A 15,438-nucleotide genomic window follows, 5' to 3' on the forward strand; every position below is an offset into this window, starting at 1 on the left:
TTCATTTAAACAGTGTTCCTATGGGAAAACGTGTTTCGCTTTACAACGTTTCGCTTTACAACGCCATTTTGAGTAACGCATTGTGTCGGATAACCGAGGACTGCCTGTATACATATCTGTGAGTTGGCATGATTGTGTAAGTATACATGTGTGTACATATACATATATATATAAACATACACTTGGTTGTTTTAGGTTCGCAATATCAGATGTAGCTTGTACACATTTTTAATAAGGGTGTAGTCATTGTTAACTAGGGAGTGTCTGGATGAGTGTTAAAGGTTCACCGTGTTGCGGATAACTCAGACAGCGTATTAAATCCCTTTGCTACAGTACGTCTGTCAGTGCGGATCGGAGATTGTTCTCCCAGTCCGTGGGCGAGACTGAAATCTGCAGAATCTCTTCTAAGAAATGTTTTGCTTCTCTGCAGCCTTAACGCCTTCCTTTTCTGGCAGTATAATGGTATATATATAGGACAAGAAATCCACAGCACACACCTGTATGGTGCAAAATGAAACACTTATTCAAACCATGTAGCAAACCATAAAAAAAATTGAACCACAAGCTGGAGTGTGGTCAGAAATGTGGCTCAATTCTTGTATGGTTTGCCACATGGTTTGAATAAATATTTATTTTTGTACCATACTGGTGAGTGCTGGGCATTCCTTGTTCACTATACTAACAGGACTTGTTGGTGATCCCTGTCCTTCTGCAGCACCCCATTCCTTCTGCAGCACCCCATTCCTTCTGCAGCACCCCATTCCTTCTGCAGCACCCCATTCCTTCTGTAGCACCCCATTCCTTCTATAGCACCCCATTCCTAGCTAAGTATTTTCCTTATTTTCCTTTGCCAGCACCAAGCATCTGTTATTTCTATATGATCGTATATACTGTATTCAGGTGTGTGTCTGTGTATCTATATAACAGTATATATACAGGTATGGGTCTGCGTACAGTATCTATATAACAGTATATATACATGTGTGGGTCTGTGTGTATCTATATAACAGTATACAGGCATACCCCGCATTAACGTACGCAATGGGTCCAGAGCATGAATGTAAACCAAAAATGTACTTAAAGTGAAGCACTACCTGTTTCCACTTATCGATGCATGTACTGTACTGCAATCGTCATATACGCGCATAACTGATGTAAATAACGCATGTGTAACAGGCTCTATAGCAGGGCTGCACAACACGCGGCCCGCCTGGCCTCTCTGTGCGGCCCTCAATGTGATTAAAAAAAAAAAAAAAAAAAAACTTTGAAAAAAAAAAAAAACTTTGAAAAAAAAAATGGCGGCGATTCCCCCGCGGTCCCGGCGCGCATGCGCAGGGCCCGCTCCCGCTCCTTGCTCGCTTCCCCCTCCCCCGTGGGACGGTGCAGGAGGGTGAGGTGAGGTGCATTGAGGTGAGGTGCAGGGGGGTGAGGTGCATTGAGGTGAGGTGCAGGGGGATGAGGTGCAGGGGGTGAGGTGAGGTGCAGGGGGGTGAGGTGAGGTGCATTGAGGTGAGGTGCATTGAGGTGAGGTGCAGGGAGGTGAGGTGCATTGAGGTGAGGTGCAGGGGGGTGAGGTGAGGTGCATTGAGGTGCAGGGGGGTGAGGTGAGGTGAGGTGCATGAGGTGAGGTGCAGGGGGGTGAGGTGCAGGGGGGTGAGGTGAGGTGCATTGAGGTGAGGTGCAGGGGGGGTTTGGTGCAGGGGTGTGATGTGCAGGGGAGGTGATGTGCAGGGAGGGGGGGAGGTGAGGTGCAGGGGGTGAGGTGCAGGATGGTGATTGGAGGTGCAGGGGGGGGTGAGGTGCAGGGGGGGGGTGAGGTGCAGGGGGGTGAGGTGCAGGGGAGGTGATGTGCAGGAGGGGGGAGGTGATGTACAGGAGGGGTGATGTGAGGTGCAGGGGGTGATGTGCAGGGGTGATTGGAGGTGCAGTGGGTGGTTGGAGGTGCAGGGGGGTGATTGGGAGGTGCAGGGGTGATTGGAGGTGCAGGGGTGATTGGAGGTGCAGGGGGGTGATTGGAGGTGCAGGGGGTGATTGGAGGTGCAGGGGGTGATTGGAGGTGCAGGGGGGGTGATTGGAGGTGCAGGGGGTGAGGGGCAGGGGGGGTGAGGTGCAGGGGATGTGATGTGCAGGAGGGGGGAGGTGATGTGCAGGAGGGGTGATGTGAGGTGCAGGGATGATGTGAGGTGCAGGGGGGTGGTTGGAGGTGCAGGGGGGTGGTTGGAGGTGCAGGGGGGTGGTTGGAGGTGCAGGGGGGTGGTTGGAGGTGCAGGGGGTGTGATTGGAGGTGCAGGGGGGTCATTGGAGGTGCAGGGGGGGGTCATTGGAGGTGCAGGGGGGGGGTGAGGGGCGGGGGGGGGTGAGGGCGGGGGGGGGGTGAGGGGCAGGGGGGTGAGGGGGCGGGGGGGGGTGAGGGGTGGGGGGGGGTGAGGGGCAGGGGGGTGAGGGGCAGGGGGGTGAGGGGCTGGGGGGGTGAGGTGCAGGGAGGTGATGTGCAGAAGGGGGGAGGTGATATGCAGGAGGGGTGATGTGAGGTGCAGGGGTGAGGTGCAGGGGTGATTGGAGGTGCAGGGGTGATTGGAGGTGCAGGGGGTGATTGGAGGTGCAGGGGGGGGATGAGGGGCAGGGGGGTGAGGTGCAGGGGATGTGATGTGCAGGAGGGGGGGGGGTGATGTGCAGGAGGGGTGATGTGAGGTGCAGGGGGTGAGGTGCAGGGGTGATTGGAGGTGCAGGGTGATTGGAGGTGCAGGGGTGATTGGAGGTGCAGGGGTGATTGGAGGTGCAGGGGTTGATTGGAGGTGCAGGGGGGTGATTGGAGGTGCAGGGGATGTGATGTGCAGGAGGGGGAGGTGATGTGCAGGGGGTGGTGGATGTGAGGTGCAGGGGGTGAGGTGAGGCGGGTGTGTGAGGGTGGAGGGCAGAGAGAGTGATGTGAGGTGCAAGGGGAGGAGAGTGATGTGAGGTGCAAGGGGGAGAGAGTGATGTGAGGTGCAGGGGGGGGGAGAGTGATGTGAGGTGCAGGGGGGGGGAGAGTGATGTGAGGTGCAGGGGGGGAGAGTGATGTGAGGTGCAGGGGGGGGAGAGTGATGTGAGGTGCAGGGGGGAGAGTGATGTGAGGTGCAAGGGGAGAGAGTGATGTGAGGTGCAAGGGGAGAGAGTGATGTGAGGTGCAGGGGGGAGAGAGTGATGTGAGGTGCAGGGGGGGGAGAGTGGTGTGAGGTGCAGCGGGGGAGAGTGGTGTGAGGTGCAGGGGGGGGAGAGTGGTGTGAGGTGCAGGGGGGAGAGTGGTGTGAGGTGGCAGGGGGGAGAGTGGTGTGAGGTGCAGGGGGGGAGAGTGGTGTGAGGTGCAGGGGGGGAGAGTGGTGTGGAGGTGTCAGGGGGGGAGAGTGGTGTGAGGTGCAGTGGGAGAGAGTGGTGTGAGGTGCAGGGGGGGAGAATGGTGTGAGGTGCAGGGGGGGAGAATGGTGTGAGGTGCGGGGGGGAGAGTGGTGTGAGGTGTGGGGGGGAGAGTGGTGTGAGGTGCGGGGGGAGAGTGGTGTGAGGTGCAGGGGGGGAGAGTGGTGTGAGGTGCGGGGGGGAGAGAGGTGTGAGGTGCAGGGGGGGAGAGTGGTGTGAGGTGCAGGGGGGGAGAGTGGTGTGAGGTGCAGGGGGGGAGAGTGGTGTGAGGTGCAGGGGGGAGAGTGGTGTGAGGTGCAGGGGGGGAAAGTGGTGTGAGGTGCAGGGGGGGAGAGTGGTGTGAGGTACAGGGGGGGAGAGTGGTGTGAGGTGCAGGGGGGGAGAAGGATGTGAGGTGCAGGGGGGGAGAAGGATGTGAGGTGCAGGGGGGTGGGATGTGTGTGGTGTGCAGGGGGGTATTATGTGTGGTGGGTGAGGGGAGATGGGAGTATGAGAGATAGATGGGGAGTATCGCAAAGGTTGATAGTGAGGGGTTCTGGGGGAGATATTGAGATGATGAGGGGTGCTGGAGGAGATATATGAGGATGATGATGATGAGAGGTGCGGAGGAGAGATGATAATGATGATGATGATGATGATGATGATGATGATTTACCCGTGCGGCCCAATATTTTTTTTCCTTGGAGCAGTTCGGTCCTTCTCGCTTTACGAGTTGTGCAGGCCTGCTCTATAGTCTCCCCGCTTGTGCACAGCTTCGGTACAGGTAGGGAGCTGGTATTGCTGTTCAGGACGTGCTGACAGGCGCATGCGCTAGCTGCTGTTTGCCTATTGGGCGATATGTACTTACTCGCGAGTGTACTTAAAGTGAGTGTCCTTAAACCGGGGTATGCCTGTATACATGTGTGGGTCTATATAACAGTATATATACATGTGTGGGTCTGTGTGTATCTATATAACAGTATATATACAAGTGTGGGTCTGTGTGTATCTATACAACAGTATATATACAGGTGTGGGGCTGTGTGTATCTATATAAAAGTATATATACAGGTGTTGGTCTGTGTGTATCTATATAACAGTATATATACAGGTGCGGGTCTGTGTATCTATACAGTATAACAGTATATATACAGGTGTGGGTCTGTGTATCTATATAACAGTATATATACAGGTGTTTGTCTGTGTGTATCTATATAACAGTATATATACAGGTGTGTGTCTGTGTGGATCTATATAACAGTATATATACATATGCGGTCTGTGTGTATCTACTGTAGCAGCAAAGAGTTTCCCTGTAACAATCCTTCCCTACTTCACGTGTGTGGTGTGACCCTCTGAAGCAATGAAGAGGTTAACACGTGGCTTACGGGACGCTGCTTCTTTGCTTCACATGTTCTGCGCCTCCTGGAAGTGGGCACAGTACCGCTGCGTTTGAACCCTAAATCAGTCCCTCTATGATTCACTTACCGTGACCCCGACACTGCCGGGTTCTTTTCCAGCGACGAGCCTGCAGATGGACTCGAACGCTTCGTCCTTACTCTTCCCTTTGAACCTCTTGGCGGACAGCTCCTCCAGCGCCTTCCTGAACTCTTCGTAGTTAATCACCCGGGCTGTTTTTCCTCTAAAACACACAAGTTACGACATCGTTACCGCTAGCGGTCACATCAGTTCACTGCTCTGTCTGTATCAGTGCATTAATGTGTGTAAATCAGGCTGTGTCAGTGTGGTAATGTGTGTGTATACTGTTTGTGTATCAGATTGTTTATATGTGTCTGTGGTATATCATATCAATGTCTTAATGTTTGTGTATCAGTGTGTCTGTGTGTGTGTGTGTGTGTGTGTGTCAGGGTTTACCTGTGTATCTGTGTGTATCAGTGTGTCTGTATCAGTGTGTCTGTGTGTATCAGTGTGTGTGTGTGTGTGTGTATCAGGGTGTGTCTGTGTGTGTGTTTGTGTCAGGGTGTATCTGTGTGTGTGCGCGCGCATCTGTGTGCATCAGTGTGTGTGTGTGTTAGGGTGTATCTGTGTGTGTGTGTGTGTGTGTGTGTGTGTGTGTAAGGGTGTATCTCTGTGTGTGTGTATTAGTGTGTGTGTGTGTCGGTGTATCTGTGTGTGTGTGTCAGTGTGTCTGTGTGTGTGTGTATCAGGGTGTGTCTGTGTGAGTGTCCGTGTGTATCTCTCTGTGTGTGTGTATGTGTGTATCTGTGTGCATCAGTGTGTCTGCGTGTGTATAAGTGTGTTAGAGCAGCAAATCCCTCACACTTATTGGGTTGGGACCTCTGAGCTGAATCTCCTTATTTTCATCTATGGGGACCCCTCAGTTCCCGAGACACTTACTAGTAAAAGTACTTCCAAGTATTTAAATCCCCCCGCGTCACGCAAGAGAATAGGAAGCCACAACAGATGATGTTGTGGCTCCCTGTTGGCCCACATGATGCTGGAGATTTAAATGGCCATTTTGTTTTCCCTGGAGGTAACGGAAACGTGCTACTTTTATTAGTAAGGCTCTCGAGAACCAGGGGATCCCCAGAGGTCAAATAGCAGAGTTAAAGCCCACGGTTACTCCGGTGGGCCAATAGGAAGCCGAATGTGTTGACGTTACAGCCTCCGGCAAGGCCCAGGAGCTATGAAAATCAGCCATAATGGAAACCCTCCTGGAGCTGCTACCGGCACCCCCTACGGAGGTAAGTATCTCCGGAAGCAGGGGTTCTCCAGAGCTGAAATTAATGTGTTCAGCTAATGAGACCCCCTCCTTAAAAAAAAAATATCATGGATTGCCTCTTTAATGTGTGTATGTATTGTGTGTACATCAGTAAGGTGTGTGTATATATGTGTAGCAGTGCATCTGTACCTGTATTAGTGTGTTAGTGAATGTGTTCAGTGGTTAGAGAAGGGGGCTCCTTATTTGACTTTCCACTGTCTGACTACTTTGGTTTTAATGAACTCAAGCCAGATCTTATATATAAAAACCGTCACGATGCAATACTTACTTCACTTTGGAGAACACGATATCCACGTCCGTACCAGTGATGGTTTTGCCGTCGATGACCTTGCACTCCTTGCACAGCTTTGCCCAGTTTTTCCCGGTCAGTTCTTGACCTGTTGCTTTGGTATCACCGTAGATGGCGAACTTCTTGAAACTTTCCTCCAGGGAGACGAGGTCAGCGTTTTCAGCCATGGTTATTCTGTGGAGGACACCCAACATTTCATGGTTTAGTGAGCTTGGTGGAGAAAAAACTGCAGTGTGGCTGTTATGACTTTAGTCCAGGAGTGGCGAACTCCAGCCCTCAAGGGCCACCAACAGATCACGTTTTAAGGCTATCTAAGCTTCAGCACAGGTGGCTCAGTCTTTGTCTAAGCCACCTGTGTTGAAGCCGGGATAGCCTTAAAACATGACCAGTTGGTGGCCCTTGAGGACTGGAGTTGGCCACTCCTGAGCTAGAACAAGGAGTGTCGGAGAGGCGGTAGCACCTCTGACACATCACAATCACTTGACCGGTCCTCGCAATGATCATGTGATCGCTGCGAAATGGATGACCCGAACCGAAGAGGAGTATGTATGTATATATGTATGTACAGTATGTATGTATGTACAGTATGTATATATGTATGTGTGTACAGTATGTATGTATGTACAGTATGTATGTCCAGGTCTCACTTTAATAAATACATAAAAAAATACTTGTAGGTGTCCGATTTGGCTAAAAAAGGCACCGATCACCCAGATGGGACCCCTTCACTGGGATTAGTTCACTTTAGTCCTAGGAGGGATTGGTTTTCTGCCCCGAAATGGTTAAACACATTTCTGACATTCCAACTTGGTCCTAAGTAAGTTGAACCCATATAATTGTCCTACTGTACAACTCCCATTAGATTATAATAACTCTGCTATGCATATCTTAATTCTAGCCTATCAATATACAGTATTTGCTCAGTTTCGCTGAGCAGGTACATATCATGTTTTATCCGCATTAAAATGCTTCTGCGCGTTTATCATAGTTTCTGTAATAACTTGGACAGCTTTCAAGACCGAGCACTGGTTTGTGCCAAATGTAACAATTATTTACTGTGCAATCATACCGGGTTTACTTAAGAATTAAAGGACGCTGGGCTATATTTACTACGAAGTTATACACCATAAATTATCTGCGCAGGAAGACCGTTCATCACCATTGACTTGAATGGGCCCTTATTTATTAAGCCGTGTCTTAGATTAGCACTGCTTATTAAACATTAAGAATGGACGTTCACACATCCAGTCCAACTTCGCAACGGGTTTCCGAATCCAAGTGAAATTCCAGCCAAAAATCCAGAGACATGTTCACCCTTGGATTTAAAAATATACATATATTTTATAAACTGGGTGAACTTACAAGTTTGGGAATTTAAAAAAAAAAAACATTTGCGAAAAGGTCTGTATATTTCACAAATACAGTAGTTGGTATTTTTTTTAAATGTTCCTGCTTGGTTTGATATTTCCATCATGTTGCATGTTGCAAAACCAAAAGCACAATTTTTGTTTTTTTGGATCTAAATCCAAACCACTATCTATTGAGAAAACAATCCCAACGTTTAGTTTATCTCGACAAGCTATTATGCAAAAAGTATGACGTGGTTAGTCCTCTATTTCTGAGTGTGTAATCAAACATAAAATATCACAATGACCCACATCTAACTAAAAATCTCCAGACATAAGCTTCCTCCAGGGCCTGAACAATAGCAGCTGGTACTATAATAATGTATTCTTATTGCTTCCCTCACAAAAAAAGATATTGTGTCTTAATCACAAGAAATTCCTTTAGAAACTCATTTAATTTCTCTTGAAATCCCTTTCACATTTGCAATTTTGTTGAATTTTTTTTAGACATAAACTGCCGGGTGCCCTCAAGGGGTCCGTTTCCCCCCCGGGTTAGACCACATGGAGCGCAGGACGGGAGCTGCCCTGTAGGGAAAATGGCCGGCGCCACAGTCCCATGCCGGCTCTGTGCCGGAGAGGCCGTTGCAAGCGGGTACTGCGACCCCGCCGCACTCAAAGGATTAAACTGTTTTTCGAATAAATGAGACTATTAGAAAAATTTGCCCTTTTTTTAGCTGGAAAAAAAAAAGCTGCATCAGGGATTGGCCGATCATTAAGTCAATGGGGGGTATATATGAATCAAGGCAAAAGGGGTGTAATTCTGAGGCAATAAATATTCCACCAAATGTATGAAAGAACAAAATCCTATTGGTTCCCAAGCAATATTTGACTTTGATACATACGGTGCAATTGTTTTGCCTAATTCAGTGACTACTGTAAGTACATCAGCCATGTTTGGCTCACTGGCTACCTATATTTTGCTGAGAGCTTACTAAGTTGATGACATTAATAGCCCTTTGAGGCTCCGCGAGACATTTTGCAGGGGGTCGATCTGGGGGGGAACGCTTACAATTTGGCAAATGCATTCTGTACAGTTTTGCTCATCTCCAGAGTGGTAACATAATGCATAACCTAGGCTAAATGCCATGTTACCAACATTTAAAGGGTCAATCTCTACTAGGACCAAAATGAACCTTTGGCTATAGCACGTTTATAGAGTTAAATTTGAGTGATTGACTTTTAAAATCTGACATTTCTTGTATTTTATAAAGTTAGTTTGTAAACATGTTGAACCCCCCCCCCCCATTCACAGGCCACGATGGAAAGAAAATCCTTCTTTCTTTCCAAGGAAACTAGAACAAGCGTTTGCTTTAAGTCTGATTTATATTTGGACAAGGAACCCAACAACGTTCTTCATTTGTTTTCCAAAGTCTCAAAGACTGGTTGGAGGTTATGAGATGTACGTTGTAACTTTAAGGGACGAACAGTAGTGTTTCTTCATAAATTAAATTATAGCGTACAGAGATTTCCAGACCTCGTGGAGTTGTACAAGCCCACACCACACACAGTACTTCCCTGTCTCACCGAGTCCCCGTCAGGCATGGGCGAGACCAATGAGTTTTGTTTGCTGTGGAACGGCTAAACACTTCTGGACATGTAACTATAACATTCTATTCACGTCTATCTTCACTTGCGCCATTACAATAAAGTCTGCGGAAATGTCCATTCTCCAAGAGATTTCTGGGCCTATCCTTTGTAGTTAAAGAGTGCGAAGACAGTGTGCCATGTACACTAAGTGGTGCTAGACCATGCCAGCGCCGGAAGATGACTTATTGACCCATTCAACTCAACTAACTTTGGGAGTCAGAAAGGTGCCGTATGGCATAGCACTGCTTCGTAGTTACGGGCATGTAGCCCCAGTCCTATCTCGCTGTAAATACATCTCTTGCATTGTTTATTAGACGCGCACTTGGCGTTTATTAGCAAATAAAACTCCAGAGCCGTTAGACAAACACACACACACATAAGAGATCTCTGGAATCAGGGCAAAGCACCATGGGATACATCCATTGGAATTTTGCTTCCCTAATAGCTTCTATATTATCACTCTCCGCAATTTATCTTGACGTACAAATTAGTTGCAAACAATTTTCTGTCAAAATGACGACATTGTATTGTTAGCGTTTATTTATGAAGCGCCAACATATTCAGAGAGATGTAAATGACATACAGTCAAGATCGCCACCGCTCCGGGCTTGAATCGGAGACTACGGGTTTCGGACGCGTATCTCCAGGCTACAGGTTTACCTGAAGAATCTCCGGGGTGGCAGCATCTGCATCTCCCCCTCCAGGGTCCAGTCAACGTGGCTCCGCAACGTGAAAGTGCGCTGTGTTGCCGTGACAATGGGATGCTACATGGCGTCACGCTGTGTCGCGTTGCCGTGACAGTAGGACGCTACATGACGTCACACAGCATCACGTTGCCAAGACAACGGGCGTCACGTGACTCCTCGGCACTACACGGCGCCCCAGTGTCATGGCAACTTCACACAGCATGGCGCCGCGACGTCATGTTGCCATGGCAACGTGTGCCATTTGATGTCACAGAGCCATGCTGACAGGACCTTGCAGGGGGAGATGCCAGGAAAGGCCGCCGCTGAAGGTAAGAGAAATAAATATATAAATAAAATAAATACATGGGGGAAAATGTAATTGCAAAAGTCTCCGTGTTAGCTTCCAATAGAAGGTGGCAACCCTGAATAGAGTTAAATACCAGATAAGGACAGACGAGCACAAACAGAAGGGAATGAGGATTCTGATCCGGAGAGCTTACACTCTAGAGGAAACGAGGGACAATGCTGAAACAAAAAGGTAATGTGGCTCATAGTAAGGTGGAATGTAGAATATGATCCAACCCGACAGCTGCTTGCAGTGAGGTTTGGGGATTGGTGACATAGGGTGGGGATTGGTCCCTATGGGATTGGAGTGGGATGCTAGGCGTATGACAGATAGGCTTTCTTTGAAGGACGGGGGGCTTTTCAATAATCAAAGGGACAGTTCAATTTAGAGGGTCAACAAGAATTCTTAAATAATATATCATTGCAATCATCTTCTCTAGAAAGATTCAGTCCCCCTTTAAGCAGCAACTGCTCCCCAAAATCCAGCATGAGTTCAACTCCTATAATGTTAGTATCTTTTGCCCCTTTAGAATGCCCTGTTCTCTAAATAAATGTGGGTTTTTTTTGGTGTTAAGAATCCGGATTTTCTTACACTCTTCCTTCCGAGGTTCCGGGAATGGTTCATCAAGTTTAAAATAAATAAAACCAGCGTTGGAAAAGGCGAGAAGAGACCTAAGTAACAAATTAAATGCAAAATAAAGGGCGATAAGCGCGGACTGCTTTAAAAAATAAATAAATAACTGTCTTATTTGTATCTTGTGGAAGATGAGTATATATCACTTCTTGCCGGGAACACCGGATTCCAGCAGCTTGGCTACTTAGGTTTCTGTTTGATTAATGACGGCTCCAACAGTGACCAGCTAACAAAATCTCTTCCTGTTTTGTATAAGTTACGGGGGGTAAATAAGAGACAATACCTCCGCCGTACAGCAAATACAAACCCCACGTGTGAGCACATTCACATGTCTCAGACAGGTCTGCAAGCCTGCCTGTCCCCATTATCTCTTAGCACACAGCGCTCCCACTGCAGCCAGGGATTCTGGGTAACGACATGCAAATGAGCACACTATCCGTCTCACTCTTTACTTCTGATCCTTTTTAACATAAGCTTCTGTCTGCTACAATTACTGTACCTGGCTTTTCAGCACAGCCTGGCTGCAGTGGAAACACTGCATGCTAAGGGATAATGGGGAAGGGCAGGGATGCAGACCTGGCTGAGACATGAAAGTGCTCACACATGGGGTATTTATTTGCTGTACCTGTTTTGTGATATTCTGTTTTATTTGTAATTTTTTTTAACGTGCTTTTTTTTTTTTTAACATGTGTGGGAAGCCGGGGGTCTTTGGAGCTAAACCGCGTTGATTTCAATTTCCCTGGGACCCTACAGTCCCCAAAATACTTATCTTGGAAGGTGCTGCCAGTAGCGTTACCTCCCGGGCTAACAAAATGTCAGTTGAAATCTCCTGCATTGTCATTCATCGCGGCTTCCTATTGGGCGGCACGATTTAAATAACGGAAAGTAACCAGTGACCCCTTCTCTGGGAAGAATCACACATACCAGGGGGTCCCTGGAACTGAAATTAATGAAGTTCAGCTCTGGAGACCCCTGAGTTCTTATCTATGTAAAAAAAATAACAATCATGTATTACTCCTTTAAACCACACATAATATTTATTATAAGACTGTCAAAATCAAACTATTTCCCTGTTCAGCTCCTGAGCCAGGAATATGCTGTAAAAAGTCCCGACAAATAAGCAGTTAATAAACTTCAAGAGTTTACCGCAAACCTGCGTTTACCGTTATACTTTTATGAGGCACTTTATGGGTTTATAACACCCCCCATTTATTTTTATTGCCCCGTTCGAATTTACAGGTAAAAGTGAGCGGACCTCTCCTTATATACCTGTTCATGCCCTGTAACTGGACCCAATTCCGGTACCGATTTTATTTACAGTACCTATAAACACTGCGTGTTTGGCCCCGGCAGGACCACCTGTACATTGCACAGAACGCTTTGTGTGTGTGAGAAACTGGTTACATTATGGGACTTCAGTGGGGAGTTCTTGGAAGTATCTCCGCCTAGCACAGGGGCGCCAACTCCAGTCCTCAAGGGCCACCAACAGGCCAGGTTTTCAGGATACTTCAGCTTCAGCACAGGTGGTGCAGTGTTTGACACTGATTGAGCCACCTGTGCTGAAGCAGGCATATCCTGAAAACCTGACCTGTTGGTGGCCCTTGAGGAATGGAGTTGGCGAGCCCTGGTCTAGCACGAGTAGCGAAACAACACTGGTATCTATTTATAGCAGCAATAGTAATTTACCCCTTTAAAAAAAATGTATTTCTTATCTGTATATGTAAAGCGTGTGACAATGTATAATTCTACATTCTTACCTAAACAGGCAATCGTTTATTGCTCCTGTTATAAATCTGTCAAAATCCTGATTGTGTGCCTAACATAATGGCCGCCTTTCATTCTCAATCAATCCTTCAGTCGGTGCAACTCAGCAGCTACAATGTATCCTGATATTACTAAGGTTACTATTGTTACAGTTTGCAGCTCAAACTTCTGGAAACATTGGCATCAAACGATCAGAACCAGGAAAGTGTTACACATATATTTTGCTCTACTTGGGAGGTGTGCTGAAACCTGCGATAGAAACTAAAGGATGCTTAAAACTCATTAAAAATAGCATTACACGTTGAATAATAAAAAAAAGAATAAAAAACAGTCACTATTATCTAATACCACAGAACTGATTTATTTGAAAAAAATAATAATAATAATTATATAAGATTTCACAGGTTTTGCAGGTTTATATAAGACTTCACTTGGTGCAGCAATCCAAGATATTACGTAGCAGAATGAAGCGCCTCCACTTTCGCAGAGAAACGATGAGAGCATGTTTTGTTTGTATTCCGTGGCAGCAACTTCAGTTGCTATTTGACATAAAACACACTTTATGGTTCAATATTTGTGTTACATCCCGTTGCTATGACTCTTGACTTTCTAATACTAAGATGTAATGTCAACACAGACGTGCATGTCCTGCGCTCACTTTTTCAAGGGTTTCTTTAATTTGTCTTAGAAAGTCTGAGCATTTCATGTTTTTTTTTTTTTTTTTTGAAGGTCGTGTCAAGGACTTGGCTTCAACTGCCACCCATCCTTGTCAGAGCTATGAGGCAAATGTCTCGGGAAAATGATTCATGTGTATGGAGTAATGGGCGCCTATGTTTGTTCTGAAAATACATTTTACGTAGCTGTTGTAATTATGTTCTGGGCGACCCACCCCCCCACCCCCACACAAAAACCCTAATTTATTTATTTTTCCCAGTAAAACGGATATTAGAGTTGGAAATCTGCCATTTTATTCCTACCACCGTTAGTACTCCGTTTAGGTCTTTATATTTGGCCTGTTGGTACAGCATGAAAGACGGAGAATTCCTAAACAAGGAAATACCACTTTAAACCTCTGGAGCAGGAGTAGGCAAATCCAGCTATCACGGGCCACCAAGTCAGGTTTTAAGGATTTCCTTGCTTCAGCACAGGTAGTGCCATCTTTGACTGAGCCACTGATTTAGCCACCTGTGCTGAAGCAGGGATATTCTTAAAACCTCACCTGTTGCATAGGGTTGCCAGGTGTCCACTATTGAGACGGACTGCCCTGTATTTGGACACTCTATCCAGTAAAAAATGAGAGGTAATACTGGACATGTATGTGTATACCGGTATTACCTCTCTGGACATGCATGTACATACCAGTATTACCTCTTTGGGCGTGTATGTGTATGCCGGTATTACCTCTCTGGGCGTGTATGTGTATACCGGTATTACCTCTCTGGGCGTGTATGTGTATACCGGTATTACCTCTCTGGACATAGTGACTTGACCGGCTTGGGGGGCCTAATGATTTCCCTGAGCGGAGAAAGAGCAGGGCTGCAGCTAGCAGGCTGAGCAGCTTCCTCCATCCTAATTGGCTGCAGCTTGGCAATGCAGCCAATCAGAAGGAGATGTCAGGAGCCGGGGAGAGGAGGAAACATCATGGAGCCGAGAGACGTGATTGTGATTGTGTGTCTCGAGTACATCGCACCTTTCACCATTGTGTCCAGTATTTTTGGAGAAGCCGCCTGGAAATCCTACCTGTTGGTGGCCCTTGAAGACTGGAGTCTTATCCCCAGTTATAGATCCTTAAGCGCCATCTTTTTACCTCTCACTTATTAATACGTCAGTGTCATTGAATATGCTCTCCGCGTAACGCTCAGACTATAAAGCACATACGTGTTTCTCTCACTTGCTAATTCGGTGACATTTGAGTCTTGGCAAACCGTTTTGCAGGGAATCGAATTTTCGGTGCGGGACGGACGCCATTTTGAACAACTCCAGTGGCGACCAAAAAGTGCAAAGTTAACAGAAACGCGTTTGGGGTCAATTATTATCATTTATTTGTAATGCGCTAACATATTCCGCAGCGCGGATCTAAAGAACAACGTTGTATCAGGGCTACTAACGTTACGTTTCCTAAATATGTAACGTCCGTTCTCTGCGTGTATAAAGCTAAATATATGCAGAATGATTGGGCAATAGTGATCTCATACGCGTAACGCCATGTGGAGTTATCCCTGCCCTGCGTTATCTTCATATAACATGGCGTTACTCCCATGCAGACACTGTGAAAAGGTGTTTAATTCAAGAGAGGAGAGGGAAAGAGCCCTGTAATTAACAATATGATCGTTCAATCACTGTGATCTCACACTTATCCTGACCCTGTATCGGGGTGTGGATGTGAGTAACCTTTAGCTCTGACCTAACTCAGGGGTTCTCAACTCCATACCTCAATCTCCCCAACCCAACAGGTCAGGTTTAAGGATATCCCAGCTTCAGCACAGGTGGCTCAGTCTCCACCCTGCCCCAAGTAAGTTCCTTTGAAGCTCAGAGCAGCTCAAAGAAACAGTCCTGACCAGTTCCAAACTCAGCATTTTGTATTTTGTTATAAGAAGTGTAGCTCATTAACC

The 15,438-nt window shown here is 47.0% G+C and overlaps 2 protein-coding genes across 4 annotated transcripts in view; one reads left to right on the forward strand and one right to left on the reverse strand.

Moving 5' to 3' along the window:
• RBL2 (RB transcriptional corepressor like 2) overlaps nt 1-15,438 on the forward strand; it is a 162,006-nt gene that overhangs the window by 142,359 nt on the left and 4,209 nt on the right. The window lies entirely within an intron of this gene.
• Nucleotides 1-15,438, reverse strand: part of TPPP3 (tubulin polymerization promoting protein family member 3) — a 37,240-nt gene that overhangs the window by 6,378 nt on the left and 15,424 nt on the right. The window contains exons 2-3 of the mRNA XM_075577159.1: nt 6,384-6,578; nt 4,861-5,014 (exon numbers count right to left, since the gene is read on the reverse strand). Of these exons, the coding sequence (XP_075433274.1) occupies nt 4,861-5,014; nt 6,384-6,571 (342 nt within the window). The 5' untranslated portion in view covers nt 6,572-6,578. The remainder of the gene's footprint in view (nt 1-4,860; nt 5,015-6,383; nt 6,579-15,438) is intronic.

The sequence above is a fragment of the Ascaphus truei genome, chromosome 19, assembly GCF_040206685.1.
Source record: "Ascaphus truei isolate aAscTru1 chromosome 19, aAscTru1.hap1, whole genome shotgun sequence".
Classification (NCBI taxonomy): domain Eukaryota; kingdom Metazoa; phylum Chordata; class Amphibia; order Anura; family Ascaphidae; genus Ascaphus; species Ascaphus truei.